Source organism: Pungitius pungitius, chromosome 4 (assembly GCF_949316345.1).
Source record: "Pungitius pungitius chromosome 4, fPunPun2.1, whole genome shotgun sequence".
Classification (NCBI taxonomy): domain Eukaryota; kingdom Metazoa; phylum Chordata; class Actinopteri; order Perciformes; family Gasterosteidae; genus Pungitius; species Pungitius pungitius.
This window is the reverse complement of record NC_084903.1, coordinates 24,097,268-24,117,694: the sequence shown is the minus strand read 5'-3', so window position 1 is coordinate 24,117,694 and position 20,427 is coordinate 24,097,268. Positions and strand designations below refer to the sequence as shown.

Below are 20,427 nucleotides of genomic sequence, written 5' to 3'. Positions count from 1 at the left end.
CGCTGGGAGGGGGGGGAGGAGTCAATCCACCTGAACGAGCTCCGAGGAAGATGAAGCTAAACGGAACAGGGCCCCGATGAAATAACCAATCAGTTTAGCAGATTGATTATTGACCCGTTTTGTGAGGTCACTGTGACCTTTGACATCACATCCTTGAGGCAAAACTTCTGTGAACATTTACTTATATTTTTAACTTTAATTTAAAGCTGTAATTGGGTCCCAATTTGAACTTGTCGAGTACTTGACAAGCTTATTTATCAAATATTGAAATTAAAAGGCTCAGTGGTGTCAATCATTTTGATTGTAGATTATGTAACTGTGTGTGTGTGTGGGAAGGTTTTTGATCATCGTTGACCTCTGACCTCTCTGCATCGCTCACAAGTCACAGCCTTAGTTCTTCCACACCTGCTTAAGAGCAGCGGAGTCCATTTATTGCTTCATCACATTTACAGAACACAATCCACAAGTAAGAAACAGAAACAACCTTTTTTTTCTCTTTACAGTAAACAAAATCATAGTCATCTTTAAATATCTATATATCTTTGTATAGTTTAAACATGAAGCCAGTCGTATACTCACAAGATTTCACCTCATTCCAGCACGTTCATTTACAGCTCAGCTGCTGCTTTTATGGATATCTAACAACAATCTAGTTAAGCCCGCAGATGGGGGCGAGGGGGGGGCGAGGGGGGGGGGGGGGGGGCACAGTTATGACCAGACATGCTGACAAAAGGAAGCACTACAACAGAAATAAATACTGGTGATGAGCAGCGGAATGTTTCATTTCTGCGATATGTTAAGTTTCTTAATCTTTAAGAAGAAGAAGGTGTCCGCTCTGAGTCGAGTGTAAGCGCGTTCCGTGGGTTTCGGGTTTCGTGTTTCGTGTCGCTAGCGACAACGAGACCGAACGAAACTCTCGCTGCAGCAGAAAAGAAGAAACGATTTACACCAGCCAGCGAAAGACTGCAAACGATTTAGCATCAGACGGTGGAACATCGAAGGGAGACCGAGACGCCGCTCAAAGACACCGATGAAATGAGGAGGCAGGAGCGCGGAGCCTCAAAAGATGGGGATGTAGTTGTCGATCTTGGCGCGGTGCCGCTGGGCGATGCACTCGGCGATCCACACGATGTTCCTGCACTCCTGCTCCTTCAGCTTGACGTAGGCGTAGAACACGCTGAAGTGGAACTGGTTGAGGAAGGCCAGCTTGTTCAGCTTCACCTGCGACGAGGAGGAGGAGGAGGAGGAGGAAGGAGGAAGGTGAGTAGAAAAACTCCAAACGTCGGCCTTTGTAAACTAAGTGGCGTCTGTATTTCTCACCTCATGCTCAAAGAAACGGTCCTCCAGCGTTTTGTCTCCTGGGTTACTGCCGGCTCCTTCAAACAGCAGCTTGTACTCCTGAGGCCAAGGGGTCAGGGGTCAGGGGTCAGACACGTCCTCAGCGGAGCTGCTCAGAGACACAAAAGGCGGAACTCACCGGGTAGAAGTCGGCGACGATCTTGACCTGATCGTAGTCGTCCGCCCGCGCCAGCTGAGCGAGGCCTTCTGGGTAAAGCTTGCCGCAGTGGGGGAAGAGCTTGGCGCGGTCCTCCTTGGACAGCTCCGTGCCGAACGAGTTGATGGTGATGATGAAGGCCCGCCTGTCCGCCTCGAACTGCAGCGGGGAAGGACGTTGTTTTATTACAAATCCAATAATAAAAGCAAAAAGAGCTGGAACTTCACTGGACCCCCCCCCCCCCCCCCCCACATGGAGCCTGGCCGCCTGAATAATAAAGAGGTTTTGTATTAAATCTGAAGGTTTGCTGAAATAGATTCGATTGGCCTACTTGGAACATTTCCCACCCGCCGCCCGTTAATCAGTGAGGTCAGTGAGGTCATGTGATGGTGTTGCATTGATCGCCCCCCCCCCCCCACCAGCAGCGCTGCGTCGATGCATCCATTCATGTCACTCACCTCCAGAATAGGACACATGGTGTCGGCCGTGGTTCCTCCGAGGTTGGAGCAGAACTTGTAGAAAGCCTCCAGGTAAGCCTGAGAGGAGATGGTTCAAAATATCACTTTACTGATAAAGAACAGTGTTTAGTGCAATAAATACAGGAACAAAGTCATTGCTTAGTCAAAATAGAAGAGAAATGTGGGTCAGTTTAAATTGTTGTTTTTACACAACATTACAATTGATATTATCTCTATTTTAATCTTCTGTATATTTTGTGTGTCTTCATTAGTCAGTCATTATTGATTTAAACTGTAGTATGTCTTACCTTATACAGTGTGTTACGGATTATTTCGATGTTCATCTCGTCCAAGTCCTGCTCAGAGATGCAGTCCTGGAAGAACGCAGCTATAAAAGAGGAAAAGAAAACCAGTCAATATTTAAAATTGCCTTCTGAGAAAAAAATTTAAAAATACAACAAAGGAAAAATAAAATATTGAGTTCTTTGTGAGAAGTTAAGATTCAGTCCCAAAACTTCAATCTGAAAAACAGCTATTAAACAAACCCAAGAATTCTAGCGCGGCTAACGCTAGCTCAGACAGCGCTAACGGTCACATGATTCATAACCTTATTGATTTGCTTACTTCAGTTGGTTACAGCTTTATTTGCTAAATGCTTGATAAAAGCATCAAAGTCCTTGATAGACAGCAGGAGGACCGGGGGGGTACACACCGAGGGGCGTGTCCACCAGGATGGCGTTGTAGAGCTCGGCGGGGGTCTGGGCGATGTTGACCGCCTCCATCTGCTCGAAGCTGCCCAGCGGGTGACACTTGGGCACCAGCTCGGAGATGGCCCGCTGGTGCAGGGTGCCGGTGATCAGCAGGATGACGTTATCGATCATGTAGCTGTACCTGTGGGGGGGGGGGACATGAGTTGGCATTACAACACTAAGAGGAGACATTTGTGTATAAAAGGCTTTTATCCAGCATTTTTTGTTTCATATTCTTTCATGATTTATGTTCCAGAGATGGCTTTAACGTACCAAAGTGTATTGGTTCAAATGTAAACCGTATTCTTTATTATTGTTGTATATTTCTTGTGTTATTCGGTATTTTTAAATTGCATTTTCAATGTAAAATTTCCCAAATGTAACGAGATACACCATAAACCCTTACGTGATGAAGTCCATGAAGCTGGCCAGGGGCTCATACGACTGGTTCCTCATGTGGCGAAACTCCACCACCATCTTCTCCTTGAGCTTGTCGTCGATGACGGACACGGTGAGCGGAGACGCCTCATTGGCCAGGAAGCTGCCGTAGTCGGTGCTCTGCAGGTGCAGCTTCAGGTCTGCAAAAGAGGTCTCGCTGGTGTTACAACTTCACCAAATGAATGATGTCACCTTTCACCACAGTTAAGGAATGAGCAGGAAAAACTCCGGCAGGCCACGTGACTGAACTCATGAGCTCTTCACTTCCGGTTTAATCCCACCTGTAGCACAGTTTAATCTTCTCTACTGTCCAGTTCACCATTTTTTCATCATGCATGTTCTATATATGTGTTATATATGTTAAAATATATCAAACTAGTAAATGTTATTGGCAATTCTATTTCGCAGTAACATGGAGTGATGCTGTTACTTAAAGCGTCGATAATTATAATGCATTGATATAATATAATAACGTTAACCTTTAGAACATCTGTACCAATGTACTGAATCAACCATAAAATGTTCAGCAGCGACAGTAAACGGCGTTAGCTTCAGTGCTATAGAGCCAGCTCAAGTTAAGCCTCACATCTGGAATAAACTGCGACATTTATCGGAACAGTGAAAAAATCTCTTCAGACGTTAATTTCACTTCCTCTGAAAAAAGCCCACTGTTACAATTGCGTAGCTTGTGTTAGCATAATGCTAGCTGCCTAGCTAGCTAGGATGTATATGATATCAGGCTTGAAATAAACTGATCTCGCATTCGATGTGAAATGTAATCGCCTACTGTCGACGTGAAGCTCGACGCCCAGCGCGCCGCGACTATGATGACAAGCGCAATGTCGACTGGAGATTAAAGCAACATTAAAACGAGCTAACTAGCTTTCAGGCTGACAGCTTCGCTTAGCCCGAACTAGCCCTGCGCGGCTAGCTATTAGCCGTTAGCAGACATCTGACTTTCCTCACCTTCCAGAGTCTCACACTGAACGAGGTTTAGATAATCCGCCTGGGACAAGATTCCGGCTTTAAACCCCCTGACCAGCCCCTCCAGGTAGCCGTTATCAACGTTGAAGTATAGCTCGGAGAAAGGCATCCTGGCTGACCGTCAGATCCGTCCCTGCTGCTGAACCGTCCGTCCGGGCTGCTTAGCGTTAGCATCAGCTGACCGGGACACGTGACCGTCACCTGACCTGTCATCGGCTCGTGCGCGCGGACGCGTCTGCGTGCAAAGGCGTGTGCACGTTTTACTAAAACACACGTATTTATATAAATATAAATGGATATATATACAGTAAACAGTATATACAGTATACAGTATATACAGTACAGTATATACAGTATATATATATACAGTATATATATATATATATTATATACATATACTGTATATACATGCAGATATACACACAATATATGTATGCATGTCTATTCAAATCCATCCATACAGATATACATACATACAGATTTTTGTTTTAAACCGTCTGTTGTTGTTGTTGTTTTTTCTCTTTCTACAAGGTTTATTGTTTGTCTGAGTGAGTGTGAGGACTTGATTTGCTAATTATAGTCAAGGCATATGTGGGTGTCTACATTGTTGTGTTGTCCTCATTTAATCTGCAAACCGGTTTGCCTGAGTTGAGACTAAAGGAAAGAGGCTGTGATGAGAAGTCAAACTCTCGGGGACGGACGGAGAATGACGACTGCTTTTTATGCCTGTACTTTAGTTCAGCCGCCTCGTGTCCGTAAAGGAGCACAAACTACAACATGAACGAGTGCGAGGCGAAGGAAGACGGCGTCCGGGCCTCTGAGCATCACGGCAGCCCGACCAAAGACAAGAGGTGAGACCAGCTGTCCTCAGACGGAGTCTTCGTCTCCTCAGACCCCCCCAAATCAACCTGTTGTCTCTTTGTCGTGTTGAAGCCAAGTGGAGCAGGATGGACCAATCAGGGAACCTGTTCATTTCAAGGGCGAAGAGCCGACTGTGGAGCAAAGGTAGGCTTCCTACCTGCACATTATAGTGATCATTTGGGCACATTTATCATCCTGCACGGTGACGCTCAAACATCCGAGGGACGGAGGCAACAGAGACTTTCTGTCTGAATGTCTAGTGTCTTTATTGTGTCGAAGCCCCAGGAAGCCGGAGGCAGCAGATCTATTGGGAACCAGCAGGAGAAAACAGTCCATGTGGGAGCACACTGATTTCAAGCGTGGAGGAGGGTTTGAGCATCAAATGTGAGGATTCTTTTCGGGTGACTTGAATTAAGAATGAGCCTTTCTCTGAAGTTGAGTAAACAACCTGGAGTACGGATGTTTGTGTTGAAGCCTCAGGAAGCTGGAGGCAGCAGATCTATCGAAAGCCAGTTTTGCCGCACGGAGGAGACAACAGTCCATGTGGGAGCACACTGATTTCAAGCAGGGAGGAGGGTCTGAGCATCAAATGTGAGGATTCGTTTTGGGTGTTGTGTGACTTGAAATAAGAATGAGAATTCCTCTGAAGTTGAGTAAATGACCTGGAGTACGGATGTTTGTGTTGAAGCCCGGTGAAGCAGGACTCACCTGGACCCGACTGTGTGTCCATGAGGAGCGGCCCATCGTTTAATGAACCCATCGACCCCGAGCCCGAAGAAACCGTCGAGGAGCCCAGGTGAGAATGAAAACCGGAGAAACTTCCCACATCCGCAGAACACCCCCAAAATGAAGAGTCAGTCATTTATTTTACTACTTTGTCCGTTTGCGTCATGAGATTTCTCCTCAATTTAACAAAAGTTACTGTTACAAAATGCCTCATTTGCATGTTTAATCATAGCCTTATAATGACAAAAAAGAGTTTAAAAGTTTCTATTTCTATTGATACTGATACTATTGATGATTCTATTCCACAGTACAATAAGTACGAGACCGCTAGCAACAACAATGAAAAACAGTCAACGTTGTAACAGACTCATATAGAGAAGGAAAGATTCATTCGACACAACGAAGCTGTGTAGAGTTCTGTTACAGGATGCAACATGCTTTTGTTTTCATCACTTACTGGAAAGTACCAGGATGTTAGACTTACCGACATTCATTGCATCAAACAATTCAAAGTTCAGGTTATTCAGGTTTGTGACGCTTATAGGAATGAAGGTTGTGTGTGTGTGTGTGTGTGTGTGTGTGTACTTAACTGTGGGAAATAACCTCATGATCATCATCTACAGACCTCACGGGGAGGTGTCAGAGGTTCTCAATAAACGTGACCTGGACTCCAATTTCATGGTACGGAAATGAACAACAGCACATTTTACTTTCAAACATTCTGAGTTGTTTGCTCTGATCTCTAAATGACTAGTGATAATGAATAAGTCGGCTTTAAATAGTGTGTTTGTATTTTGTTCAAAGCTGTCTTTGTTTTGTTAAATTAGATCACATGACGTCATGAGCAGTGATCTAACATGTGATCAACGGCTGGTCTTTTTAAAGCAATCAGTTCCAAAAATAGAAAACATTTATATTTATTTAGTAATGTTATTTTGCCCACTTTGGCCTAAGGATCAAGTTGTGAAGTAAAGCTTGATGTGTCATCACCTTGGAGATGGTGATTATTTAATCAATTAAATTATTAAAATAATTACTTTGTCACTTTTGGCCCAGTTTTTGTTCTTCACCGATCGTAGCGTGACTTCCTCAAAGACTCATGGACGGTTCTCCAAGTTCTTCCTGTCCAGCCTGGTTTAGTGGATTTGAAGCTCGTCTAGTTAAACTTTGTGTAATCATGCTCATCAACCAGAGAGATTGGAAGAATATATGTAAAGTAATTCCATCGGGAGAGAGTTAACATTAGCACAGTACGTTAGCACATCATTAGCTTGTGTTAGCACGACTATGCTAGGTATACTACATGTATTTTAGTTTTTAAAACAGCGTATAAAGACAGCTGTCGTTCAAAGGTACAAAAGGACCAAAGACTAATATGAACTATATTTTGTGGTTATTTGACTGCTACCAAAGAAACTTGGGGCCCTGAAGTGTATCTACATGTTAATGACTTGATTTATGGCGAATGTGATGTCAGTTTCCATCATTGTGAAAACCTTTTAATTGCTGATCTTTACTTTTCCAGCTTCTTGAAGAAAATATTTTGACTTTTGTGAAGAACCAGCTCAATAAGTTAAAGAAAGTTCTGGAGACAGAAAATCAAGAATTCTTAGAGGAGCTGAACGAAGACGATGAAGTCAAGGGTGGTGAAGATGAAGAGCAGAGGAACAGCAACAGAGATGCAGTTCTGACACTTGCACTGAACTTCCTCATGACCTTGAAGTCCAAGCAGCTGGCTGATTCCCTGCAGAGCAGTAAGAAGCTTATATGGGCGTTTTCTATTAAATCTATAAACTCCAGATCTGAACCCACACTGAAAATGTGAGGTTGATGATGCTGAATTGGATTCCTGAATATAATTGTTTTCAATATGCATCATCATTCTAAATTAAGGTAATTTTTGATTAGTGGAACCAGGTTTTGACATAATTACTGCATCATCCGTTGACCATTAATCCTGTTACTTCCTCAGAAACTAATGCTGCAACTTGCCAACGTAAACTCAAGTCTAAACTGAAGGACAAGTATCAGTGTTTGTTTGAAGGAATTGCCAAAGCAGGAAACCCAACCCTTCTGAATCAGATCTACACCGAGCTCTACATCCCAGAGGGAGAGGTAGAAGATCAACATGAGGTCAGACAGATAGAAGCAGCATCCCGGAAAACGGCAGGTTCACAAACAACAATTGGATGGAAGGACATATTTAAACCTTTACCCCTAAGAGATGAGCCAGTCAGAACTCTGGTGACAAAGGGCGTGGCCGGCATTGGGAAAACAGTCCTGACGCAGAAGTACATCCTGGACTGGGCCGAAAACAAAGCCAACAAAAACCTACACTTTGTTTTCCCATTCTCCTTCCGAGAGCTGAACTTGCTAAAAGACAAAAAATACAGTTTGGTGGAACTTCTTCATCACTTCTTTACTGAAACCAAAGAAGCAGGAATCTGCCGATTTGATAGTTTTCAGGTTTTGTTCGTATTTGACGGTCTGGACGAATGTCGACCTCCTCTGGACTTCCACAACAACGAGATCCTGACGGACTTCACAGAGTCAGCTTCAGTCCAAGTACTGCTGACTAATCTCATACGAGGTACACTGCTTCCCTCTGCCCGCCTCTGGATAACCACCAGACCTGCTGCAGCCAAACAGATCCCTCCTGAATGCATTGATAGGGTGACGGAGGTGAGAGGGTTCAACGACCTACAGAAGGCGGAGTACTTCAGAAGGAGATTTGAAGATGACCAGCACTCCGCCAGAATCATCTCCCACGTGGAGGCGTCACGAAGCCTCCACGTCATGTGCCACATCCCGGTCTTCTGCTGGATCACTGCTACGGTCCTTGACAATGTGTTGAGAATCGGAGAGAGAGCCGAGCTGCCCAAGAATCTGACTGAGATGTACATCCACTTCCTGGTGGTTCAGACAAAGCAAAGTAACGCAAAGTACCAGGGTAGCACCGGTCCAGTCTGGAACACAGAGACCAAGAAGACAACTCTCTCCCTGGGAAAGCTGGCCTTTGAGCAGCTGGAGAAAGGAAACCTCATCTTCTATGAAGCAGACCTGAGAGAGTGTGGGGTGGACATAGAAGCTGCCTCCATACACTCTGGAATATTCACAGAGATCTTCAATGGGGCTGGGCTGACCCAGGAGAAGGTGTTCTGCTTTGTCCATCTGAGCGTTCAGGAGTTTTTGGCAGCACTTTATGTCTTCCTGACGTTCGTCAACACTGGCATCGATCCACTGAGAGATGTACGTCGACCATTATATAGCAACATGCCATTCAAACGTCTCTACCAGAAGGCAGTGGACAAGGCTTTAGAGAGTCCAAATGGACACTTGGACTTGTTTGTCCGTTTCCTTCTGGGCCTTCTACTGGAGACCAATCAGACTCTCCTACAAGATCTGATGAAATCGACAAAAGGTAAACAACAAGTCAAAGAGTTGCTAGTGCAGTACATCAAGAAGAAGATCAAGGACGATCCACCTTTGGAGAAGAGCATCAATCTGTTCCACTGTCTGAATGAGCTGGATGACTGTTCTTTAGTGGAGGAGATCCAAAAGTACCTGAGATTAGGACGTCTGTCTGGGGACAAACCCTCACCCTCTCAGTGGTCAGCACTCGTCTTCATCTTACTGTCTTCACAAAAGGAATTAGATGTGTTTGATCTGAACAAATACTCAGATTCAGAGGAGGGTTTTCTGAAGCTTCTGCCCGTGGTCAAGGCATCCAGAACAGCTCTGTAGGTGTACATGGAAATTGAAGCATAACATGTGTTGAGAAGGCTCATTTCTGTGGCAGAGATCAAACTACTTTTTCTTTTTTAGGCTAAGTGGCTGTAACCTCTCGACAAAAGGCTGTGAAGCTCTGGCCTCTGTTCTCACTAAGAACTGTATCTTAAGAGAGCTGGACCTGAGTAACAATGACCTGCAGGATTCAGGTGTAAAGCTGCTGTCGGATGGACTCCGGAGTCCAGATTGTAGACTGGAGATTCTAAGGTCAGTCTTGCTTGAATGGGTTAAATACAATCTTTCAGATGAAAAAGAAACCGGTTCCTGATAGCTAAGTCCGGTCCTCAAAGGCCAACCAAAGCGTAGCATCGTCCAGCCAGTCCAGCCATTGCAGCCAGTCAAAATGATGCTAAAGGAGGAAGCATGAAATGTCCAACCAGATTGTTGCACGTCAGAACTATTGATTGATGAAGGTGTAAATCTATTATGACGCTTTTGATGTGTTTTCAGCCTTTCGGGCTGTCAGGTCTCAGAGGAAGGCTTCACTTCTCTAGTTTCAGCTCTCACCTCCAACCCCTCCCATCTGAGAGAGCTGGACCTGAGCTTCAACCACCCAGAAGGCCCAGGAAAGACACTGCTGGCTGCTAAGCTGGAGGACCCCGCCTGGAAACTAGAGACTCTCAAGTAGCATTGGTTTTATATTTGTTCACATACAGTGTGGCTGTTGAATATGTGTGCATGTGTAAGAGTGCTTTTACACCCAAACTGCTTGGTAGGTACGGTTTATTTGGACTGAATTGTTAATTAGACAGCTGTTCGACCCAAATTACCAAAACATGACCGCCTATGAAGATTGATCTCGATCTGTTTCCAAGCTGAATCTGTTTGTGGTGACCCTTTGTGGGTCGATCTGACTCAGACCAAAAGAAATAGCCAACTGTCCAATCAACTGGTCACCTGTCAGTCAGTACAACTTCCTGTTTGGTTTTCCAAAGAACCTACAGGTGTGAACGCAAACTTAATGTCTGTTTGTCTTTCTCTGCCATTTATAATTATATACCTTCTTCACAGGATCGATCATTGTGGAAAATGTCGCCTGAAACCATCAATTCTTAAGTGTAAGTTAAACTCATCTAGTGTCCCTGACCTGGTCGATTAGAGCCTCCTGTGACAAAGGTCACCTTGTTGCCGAGAATAAGATGAGGTTTAAATTGACCTCTAATCTCTGTACGGCAAAAGTAAAAATACAACACAGAGCATGAGCATCAGGACTGGTTCCGTCCAAAGTTATTAATCTATCGCTGACTTCAAAGGGCAGTGAATTTAAAGTCATTTTTTGTGTCCCATCAGATTTCTGTGAACTTTCACTGGACCCAACCACAGCAGGCCAAAACCTCTCGCTGTCTGACAACAACCTAGTAACGACGCTGGTGAAAGAGAAACAGCCGCGCGCCGATCATCCGGAGAGATTTGACAGATGGAGACAGCTGCTGTGTAGAGAAGGTCTGACTGGGCGTTGTTACTGGGAGGTCCAGTGGAAAGGAAGGGTTCATATTGGAGTGACATACAGAGGAATCAACCGGAGAGGAGACGGTGATGACTGCTGCATCGGATGGAACGATCAGTCGTGGAGCCTGTTCTGCACGGCTCAGAGTTTCACCGCCTGGCACAACAAAGAACCAGAAGAAGTGTCTGTCTCGCCGTCTGACTCTAACAGAATGGCCTTGTATCTGGACTGGCCTGCCGGCACCGTGTCCTTCTACCTTCTCCCCTGCTTCGGCTCTTCGGTCAAACGCACCCACCTCCACACCTTCCGCTGCAGTTTCACCGGAGCCCTCTACCCTGCGTTTGGGTTTGGACGAATGCGCGACCTCTGGACACCGTCCTCAGTTCAACTGTCACAGATTGTAGAATGAGTGGGTCTTTTTATGTAGGACACTGGCTACCAGACCGAGGAACATTAAGTACTGATCAGCGTAAAGCTTTATGTCTCCAATGGGAGACGAAGCGTTTAGCAGACTTAAACAACAACTAAAACAATAACAAAAGACACACATGAAACATTAAAAAAATCAATATATTTATGTGTACATATACATGGATGTTATGTGTATATAAGTACAGTACCAGTCAAAAGTCTGGACATATTTTCTCATTCTCTTCGATGAGAAATGTTTCCAAAGGTTTGACCGGTAGTGTGTCTGTAAATTGGTTATCACAGGCTCAGTAGTTAGAAATTGTGACTGTACACGCAAGTTATGGATCAAAGACATGGATCCAACGCAGAGGTCCGATACCAGCAGAGTTAGAAGAACTGAAATCACAGCAAGGAGAAGTTTGCTGTCTTTACGGAAATAAATAGGATGCTATAATAATTATGCAGATAACACACAAATCTACTTAACTATCTCTCCACGGGACTCCAATCCCGTGCAAGCGTTGGGTAAATGCTTTGAACAAGTAATAAAACTACATGTGCTATAATTTTCTCAGTTAAAAGCAAAAATAACAATATTGTATTTAATTGTTTTGGTAACAAGGATAAATGATTGAAAGTCATCGCTGAGCTTCAATTACTGATGTTAAAAACCACAAACCAAGCCAGAAATGTAGGTGTAGTTATGGATTCAGACCTCAACCTCGGCAAAACCAGCCTATTATTACATAAATATTATACCAAAGATTAAAGGATTTATGTCTCAGCAGGATTTCAAAAACTAGAGTAAAGTAGATGGGTCTATTATAACAATGTGCTCACATGTATCTGTAAAAAGTCAACCAGAAGGCTGCAGCTTGAGCAGCTTCAGTTCATCTGCTCCACCCTGCAGGTCTGCTTTATACAAGGATGGAGTGGATGCTTTTTGCTGTGTATTTCATTCATATGCATGTTTTATTGTCTGTTTTTAATGTCTCAATCAATGCTCTCAATTCTTTTTTAAATTTAATTTCCTTGTGCCTTGTTTGGAAGGTTTTATTGGCTTTATGTGAAGCACTTTAAATGGCCTCATTGTAAACAAATAAACAAATACATGTGCATGGCCTTTAGGGAAAAATTCACTGCGTTTGGCCTCAGACCAAAGTTTTTCCTTTGAAAAGCCAGACATTAATTAACATCCTGTCACCATGTTAAAACCTGGGGACGGATCCCAATTTTATCCCCAATGAGGATTTTTGGGAGTTTTTTCTCCTGTCAGGTATTAGATGAGCAACTAGTTGCAAGACAGCCGAGTGAGGCCACATAAACTGTGTTAAACATGAAGAACTGTGATCTTATATGTTGTAATTGAAGTGTACTAGTTATAAGATGAAGACAAACTATGTATGCTGTGTTATATTCACTCTTTGAGGCATAAAGCCAGATGTTTCTACATAGAAAGTATTGGAATGTGAGGGAGAGATAAGACAGAGAGGTTTCAGGTTACTGCAGCAGATTCACATCTGGATGTGAAGAGGATGAACCAGGAGGAGACACTTTAGTGTATGCATACAGTATATCTATACATTTTGTTCTTTAGTGTGCGTATATATTCACTGGACCTCCGAGTCTTCACCCTGCTTTAAACCATGTTCCATACACATGACGGCCAGAAGGGAGCAGGGCGCGCTTAGTTTTAGATCGAAGCTCAAATTGTTTCCGTGAGTTAAGAGAAGAACTAAATCGTTTAATTGCTGTGTGAGACATCAAAAGATCAAGTGGATGAGGACACAAGAGACGTAGTTTAGATAGAAACGATAGAACGCATAAATAACATGAAAAGCTGTGACACATGAATAAGGTGCTTAATCCCAAAAGCAGATCTAAAGGCACTAGAACTGCTGGACGGATATTTGGTGATAACTTTAAATAATGGTTTCATCAAAGAGAACAGAGGCATGAAACCACCAGGTGGCGCAGAAGCTTTGACAAAGCGACACAGTGGATGAATGAAGTTTGAGTATTGTGACCCATGAGTCATATCCAAACACAGGCAGAGCATTGTGTTCTGTTGTGGTAGTTGAAACAGCCTGAAACAACATACTAGAGTTCTGTAACTGCAGAAGGTTTTGTTAGCGCCTTACCTTTGAACAGGAGACACGTCGGACAGGACGAACCTCTACGACTCTTGGACCGCTCAGACACTCGACACACCTTCCCATCCAGAGACGGGTTCCATGGAGTCAACAGAGGAATCTAGAAATGTTTTAGTTGATCTATAGATACAATTGAGTATCGTCTGCATAACAATGATTGTGTATGCAGTGTTTTCTGATAACATTGCCTATAGAACGCAGGGTGGATGAAATCAGTCCAAGCACAGAACCTTGTGTCATCCCTTTGTCTCGCTTTCTCCGTCTCACTCATCGCTTTGTCAAACGTCGCTGTCTTTCTTTTCTTCATTAGGTCTTTTTATTTGTAATTTGCTGCCACGTCTCTCGTCTGTCTGCCGTATGGAGACGATATCATCGTCCTGCCTGGAATTCAAAGACTCGATTGGTTGAGTGGTGTCACGTGGGATGGTTGAACTCGAATGCTATTGGTCTGTGCTTTAAGCCTTTATGGAGAGCCATCTTCGATGCTTAAAGACTTTCTCGCCAAACAAGCCTAGATTCCTTTATATTAGTGGAACACCTGGTCAAGTTGTGGATTTGAGGGTTATACAGAAGAGCAAACTTCCTTCTAGTTACCACTCTTCTTTCTTAAGACCACTCCTAAAGAGTCTGTAGTAGAATCAACGGGAGGATCGAACTGGGACGGACTAAAGCTTTCACAGAAGTCCACTGATATCTTCAGACACAATACTGAACACTAGCAAATGGTAGCACTTAACTCGTACTTATAATGGCACTTTTCTGTAATATGTTTTGAAACTGCATATTTGATGAAAATTGTACTTTCTTGTTACTTGTTCTTCTGAGTTTGTATCTCTATGTGGAAATGCACTTATTGTAAGTCGCTCTGGATAAAAGACATGTGATGTAATGTAATGTACTGAAGCGCTACAGAGGCTTAGTGCTCAGGGGCAGCTGAGGGCAGAGGTGAAGGGAGTTCAGGGGGTGTGAGTGGAGCTGTGGAAAGTACCAGGTCAAGTGTGTGATGAGAACAATGAGATGACAACCAATAAAATCTAACAAAGAGATGGATTATAAAAGGCCGTCATTACGGACAGGCACACAAAGGCTAGAATAGCTCACAGTAATTTACTTTGTCATGTACACTACAACAAAGAGAACTGGTTCTGTCTTTGTTCTCAGTAAGTAGTAAATACATTCTTTTTGCTATTTCATTTTACAATGATGTCAGCATTACTTCTCACACGATACTTTACTTCTGTACGTGTGTTTATACGTGTGTTTGTTTTATTATTCTGTTGTAAAATCTCGTACATTTCTGGAATAATAATTTTCTGTATTTTATTTTATTTCTCTGGACTTCAACTTGGAGGAAACTGTCTCACACACACACACACACAGACACACACAGACACACACACACACGCACGCACGCACATACACGCACACACACGCACACACACACACACAAACAAACACACGCACGCACGCACACACACGCGCATGCGCACGCACAGGCAGACACGCACACAAACACATATGCACACACACACACACACTCACACATGCACACACACACACACACACAAACACGCACACACACTCACATATGCACACACACACACACACAGACACACACAGACACACACACACACGCACGCACGCACATACACGCACACACACGCACACACACACACACAAACAAACACACGCACGCACGCACACACACGCGCATGCGCACGCACAGGCACACACGCACACAAACACATATGCACACACACACTCACACATGCACACACAAACACACACACAAACACGCACACACACTCACATATGCACACACACACACACACAAACACACACACACACACACCCTTCAGCTTCACACACCTGATCAACCTGAACCTTTAATTGTTCCATGGAATGACATCCTGGTGCCTTTGCGTGTCTGATGAAAAAATAACATGAAGCCTTCGTACTTTAAGTTTGAACAAATGGTTATAAAATAAAAGAACGAATAACAGCTGGATGACCAAGCATCATCATGAACAATGACCCAGTCTGCAGCTCCTTTGCATTTACATGAGGGCTGTCGGTGTATTTTAGACACTGTTGCTTAATTGTTAATGTTATTTAAAATACAAAACTACACACATTGGATCCTCTTGGAGGCAGATTTCCACCTGGTGCAACGTGATGAACAAGCGACTGAAGCTTCCCGAACTTCTCCCCGGCAGCACAGGTAAGTCTTGGTCTTCCTGCCCTGGGGGGTCATGAGTCCTTTCCCTTTACTTAGTACAGTGTTTCTTGCCTTAATCTGGAGAACTGGAGAAATAGAACTGTGCACCAACCACCGCACAACACCACTGATGTCACAAACACATTAAGAAATACAACAAATAAACTCTTGACAAGGCCCACCTTTTAGTTAAAAACCTTTCCAGGTGACAACCTCAGGAAGCTGAGTGAAAGGAGTCCAAAGCTCACGTAACAACACTTTTGTTTACCACATAATTCCATGTTGCTGTTGGTAGTTTCAATGTTTTCAATATAAATTTAGAAATATCTAATAAAATAGAGAAAAACAATTGAATAAGAATTGTGTCCAGACATTGTGTCCAGGTACACACCTATGTAGGTATGTGCGCTCAATATGCAGCCGGGCCACATTCCTGTGGGTTCGGGACATTTTGTTTGCTTCAACAGGACCACAAACTATTGGATTGACAGCTCGGAAGGTGGAACACGCCCACACGAGCGGCCTATAAAGAGCGAGGAGCGGAGATCCCGCAGCATCGAGCATCAACAGGTAAGCACGTCCTTCATCCTCCTTTACGCGCCAAACTTCACCTTTAACCACCAATCTCTGCTCTTTATTTCACTTGATTTTCAGACTGAGTTTAAAATGGAGAAGACCAGCATCATGACTCCGGCCTTCCTTTTCCTCTTCTTCCTCTCGTTGACCCCTTCGGTACGTACCACTCCGTCCACACTGGGAAATCAGTAAACGTGCTGGATGTGATTTTGCCCTGGTTGTCATTTGTAATGCCTTTGTGTTGCAGGGAGCCACTGATGACGACGCCCCAATAGGTGAGTCCACTAATGGAGAACGTCCCACAGGTTGACCCAAAAGTTGGTGTCTCGTGTCTACTTTTGAAGCTAAAGCTGGTTTCTGGTGTCATGGGTTGTTTCTCTGTGTGTTTTATAGAAAAGATGGATGTGTCTGAAACCATCGCCAGAGCCAACGATGGCATCGGTGAGATCCTGCTTGAAAAACCTGATGCAGAAACACAATGAGAAATTGTTATGAAGATCAACAACTAGTCATTCACCAAAGATGAATGACTTCCTCATTCATCAATGTTAAACGTTTATTTACCCCACTTAAGTACTTCATTAGATAGTAATGGCACTATGATGATAATGAACCAGTTCTCTGAAGCCTTAGCTCTTTGCTCCGTGGCTGTCAAGCAGAAAACAGGACTTCCTGCTGTTGAATGTTCTGAGGAGTGTTTGTGTACTCGTTGCTCTGCAGACACGCGCCTCGAGCACGGCGACATCGTGCCCAACCTGCAGAGGAACGCGGACCCCTGCGTGAGCTCGGGCTGCAAGTGGCCCAAGAGCGGAAGCTACGTCTACGTGCCCGTCATCATCTCCAACGAGTACAGTGAGTGAACTGATCCGGAGTCTGTGGTGCTCAGGGGGAGATCTCCTCTCAGCAGCTTCTCCGCTCGTCTCCACAGCCAGAAACGAGCAAAACATCATCATCCAAAGCCTGCTGACCTTCCACAGGACCACCTGCATCCGCTTTGTCTGGAGGCGCACTCAGCAACAGTACCTCAGCTTCTTCTCTGGATCAGGGTGGGAACACACACTCACACACACACACACACAGCTGCACTAACATAAGAGACACCAACACGTTACATCCAATCGGTTGGTGGTCCCTTTGTTCATTGGCTTTATTGATGTCAATGATTTCATTTCACACTATTTCACACAGGTGTTGGTCCTACCTGGGCCGTCAGAGTCAAGGGCAGCAGATCTCGCTGAGGAGGAACGGTTGTTTGTTCACGGACACGGTGCAGCACGAGGTGCTCCACGCTCTGGGCTTCCACCACGAGCAAGTCCGCTCCGACCGGGACAACTTCGTCTCCATCCTGCAGGAAAACATCCGTCCAGGTCCGCTGCCGCCTGCTCTGATTGAAAACATCTTCAGATCACTTTAGAATTCACGGGCAAAAACCCTCTGGATCCGCAGGTTCCGCAAGAACCTGGTGCAACCACAGGAGAAGGATTTCAGTCCACTCTCACCAAAGATCTAAAGCTGCGTTTAAATAACAACACTTTTCTCGGCGCAGGAACAGAACGGAACTTTGAGAAGCAGCCGACCAACAACTTGGGAACTCCCTACGACTTTGAGTCCGTCATGCACTACAGCAAGTAAGAGCCGAGTGGCGCTCGCGTCCTTTACTGACGCAAACGCCTCGTTTGTCACTCAACAAAGTCTGTTGCGCGGTTGTGTCTCACACACTGTGTTCGTGTCCTCCCGAAGATACGCCTTCTCTCGCAACGGGGAGCCGACCATCGTCTCCAAGGCCGACCCCGACATGGAGTTCGGAAGCGCCAGCGCGATGAGCAGAAACGACATCGCTCGCGTCAACGCCCTTTACCAATGCAGTGAGTCCCTGGTTTACACATGAAGGACTTACTGCCCACACTGAACAAAGGGGCAGACATAGTACACGTCGGGTGCTGGTCACAAACTCGTTTTTCTGTTCTGCTCCTCCACCAGATGTTTAGGGTCGGCCTCCGGAGTCCTGAAGCAACGACTGAGTCAACGGTTCATCACTTCCTGTTCCTGGTCTCAGATTCTCTTCAGTTCTCAGTGTCTAAAATATATTCTGATTAACACAAGCTTAACTTTTCTGTTTAAAAATGCATCTGTTCCTTTATAGTCTTATAGTCGTGAAGTCATGTGACCTTGGTGGAGTTACTTTATAGCGTTAGCTTTCTACTTCCCACTTAGCATTACCTGTTTCATTTTATCCTGCAATTATCCAAAATAATTCATAAATAAAAATATATGAATTGGCTTTTTGTCAGACAATCACTTTCTTTTCCTTAATTGTAGTTTGACTGAAATCATTTGCTCACCTCCTGGTTTTATTAGTTTCCTTGAATAAGCTCACAGAGAATCAAGAGACCAAGACGAGATGATTGTTCATGTTTCTGGACAAAACCATAAAGATATTTAATGTATTGAAAAAAACAATTAAAACCGTAAATGGCTTCTTCGGATTGCAGTAAAAAAAGCACAGATAGCACCAACTATCGGAGGTTGAACACACATTTTAGCTTTCGTGAAAATTGCAACACACCAAAAATAAACCTTTAGGAGTTAAAAGTAAAGTAAGTCGTCCTGAAACTAACCCAAGAGACACTGACTTATTTATGAGCAGATGTGATTTTGTACTTTAACCAAAAGGAGGCAGTGCCCATCCATCAGTACACCGAGTTCCAGATGATGGTCTCCTCTCTTTATCAGTTCTTCAATGTGGAGGTCCACAGGTCAGCTGGTTCACATAGAGGATCAGGACTAAGCTGAGACTGGTTCACATAGACTATATACAGACTGTAGTCTCTTGACGAATATTAAATGAAGAATGAGATCTTGTGATCAATGGAGCAACATTAATTGATTATTCGAATCCGAAAGAGTTGGGCCAACTTATTATTATTATTATCATTATATTAATTTTGATTACAACACACTGCGTTCTCTGTAAGAGGGTTTGTTCAGTTTGTTGATTATTGGTCACTTTAGGTACTCTGTAGCTCTGATAGAAAGAAGTGTTCTTTTCAAGGCTCGAGTTCAGTATTTTATTCATTGCTTTCGTGTTTTTTGTAAAGTGACTCTAAAGGGTGGAGCTATGAGCTGAGAGGAGGCAACTAAAATTATTAAAATGAACTTTCTTGAAATCACTGTGAAGGGCTTCAAGTTGAAAGACAAAAAAAAGTAAGCCCGCCCTTAAGCATCCCCTCTTTATGGTCTGTTTGACTCTAAATGGACCATCATTCACTAAATGAACATCATGCTGCATTGAAGAAGACTTGAAACTAGAGACTGAGACCATAAACTCATGTTTACAATGTTTACTGAGGGAATAAATCAAGAGAGAAGTAGAGTCATTTCCTCATAGACGTCTATGGGAGCAGAGGAGTCGCCCCCTGCTGGTCACTACACAGAAGTAGAGTCATTTCCTCATAGACGTCTATGGGAGCAGAGGAGTCGCCCCCTGTTGGTCACTACACAGAAGTAGAGTCATTTCCTCATAGACGTCTATGGGAGCATAGGAGTCGCCCCCTGCTGGACACATAGAATTCACTTCATAGTTTGTGTCTTTTCAAAATAAACCTCAGTCTTTGAGTGGTGAAAAAGTACATTATTCACCTCGGAGAATAGTGGATTGCGGCAGAGAATTAAATACTGAAGTCTTAGTACCTCGGAGTAATACGTCAGTACCTTACCAAATATACAAAGTTACATTACCTCTGTGCTCCTTGTGATGCTCCTCGTCACTCATAAGCACACCTCGTCCCATGAGGCCTTTAACACCAGCGCGTTGTCAAAGCCTCGGGTGAGTTCTTACTCCTGTGTATAACATTACAAACACACAAGAACACACACACACACAAAAGAAAATATTTTTAATGGCACCCTGGGGTAAGACGGCAAGAGTCGTGGGATGCAAATGTTGTTTGTTTGAAGCGTCTCAGCTGCTCTCAGGTCAGTTTTGACGCTCTTCTTTAATTTGTCTTCATGAATGTGTCTGCAGGCGAGTGGGAGGCAGGCGAGCAGAAAAACACTCTACTCCTTTCAAACTAATATTTAAGGTGACTGTGAAGGTATGATGTATACAGATGTGTGTGTGTG

The 20,427-nt window shown here is 44.0% G+C and overlaps 3 protein-coding genes across 3 annotated transcripts; 2 read left to right on the top strand and 1 right to left on the bottom strand.

Annotated features, from left to right (window-relative positions):
* Positions 1 to 389: 389 nt before the first annotated feature.
* Positions 390 to 4,325, bottom strand: LOC119197726 (V-type proton ATPase subunit d 1). The gene is made up of 8 exons (XM_037454281.2): positions 4,107 to 4,325; positions 3,109 to 3,280; positions 2,666 to 2,844; positions 2,262 to 2,341; positions 1,954 to 2,031; positions 1,478 to 1,654; positions 1,321 to 1,398; positions 390 to 1,221 (listed from the first exon to the last, which is right to left on the bottom strand). Exons 1-8 carry the CDS (start codon positions 4,231 to 4,233, stop codon positions 1,060 to 1,062), a joined length of 1,053 nt encoding a protein of 350 aa, XP_037310178.1. The 5' UTR covers positions 4,234 to 4,325; the 3' UTR covers positions 390 to 1,059.
* A 2,012-nt stretch (positions 4,326 to 6,337) lies between these two features.
* Positions 6,338 to 13,034, top strand: LOC119198759 (NACHT, LRR and PYD domains-containing protein 12-like). The gene is made up of 7 exons (XM_037456242.2): positions 6,338 to 6,392; positions 7,237 to 7,465; positions 7,684 to 9,451; positions 9,537 to 9,707; positions 9,951 to 10,124; positions 10,512 to 10,558; positions 10,791 to 13,034. The coding sequence occupies exons 1-7, from the start codon at positions 6,390 to 6,392 to the stop codon at positions 11,354 to 11,356; spliced, it is 2,958 nt and encodes a 985-aa protein (XP_037312139.2). The 5' UTR covers positions 6,338 to 6,389; the 3' UTR covers positions 11,357 to 13,034.
* A 3,340-nt stretch (positions 13,035 to 16,374) lies between these two features.
* LOC119198768 (high choriolytic enzyme 1-like) lies at positions 16,375 to 18,545 on the top strand. Its single transcript, XM_037456253.2, has 9 exons — positions 16,375 to 16,461; positions 16,553 to 16,580; positions 16,699 to 16,746; positions 17,026 to 17,157; positions 17,234 to 17,351; positions 17,494 to 17,672; positions 17,852 to 17,933; positions 18,046 to 18,170; positions 18,286 to 18,545. Exons 1-9 carry the CDS (start codon positions 16,396 to 16,398, stop codon positions 18,291 to 18,293), a joined length of 786 nt encoding a protein of 261 aa, XP_037312150.2. The 5' UTR covers positions 16,375 to 16,395; the 3' UTR covers positions 18,294 to 18,545.
* The last annotated feature ends 1,882 nt before the right edge of the window (positions 18,546 to 20,427 follow it).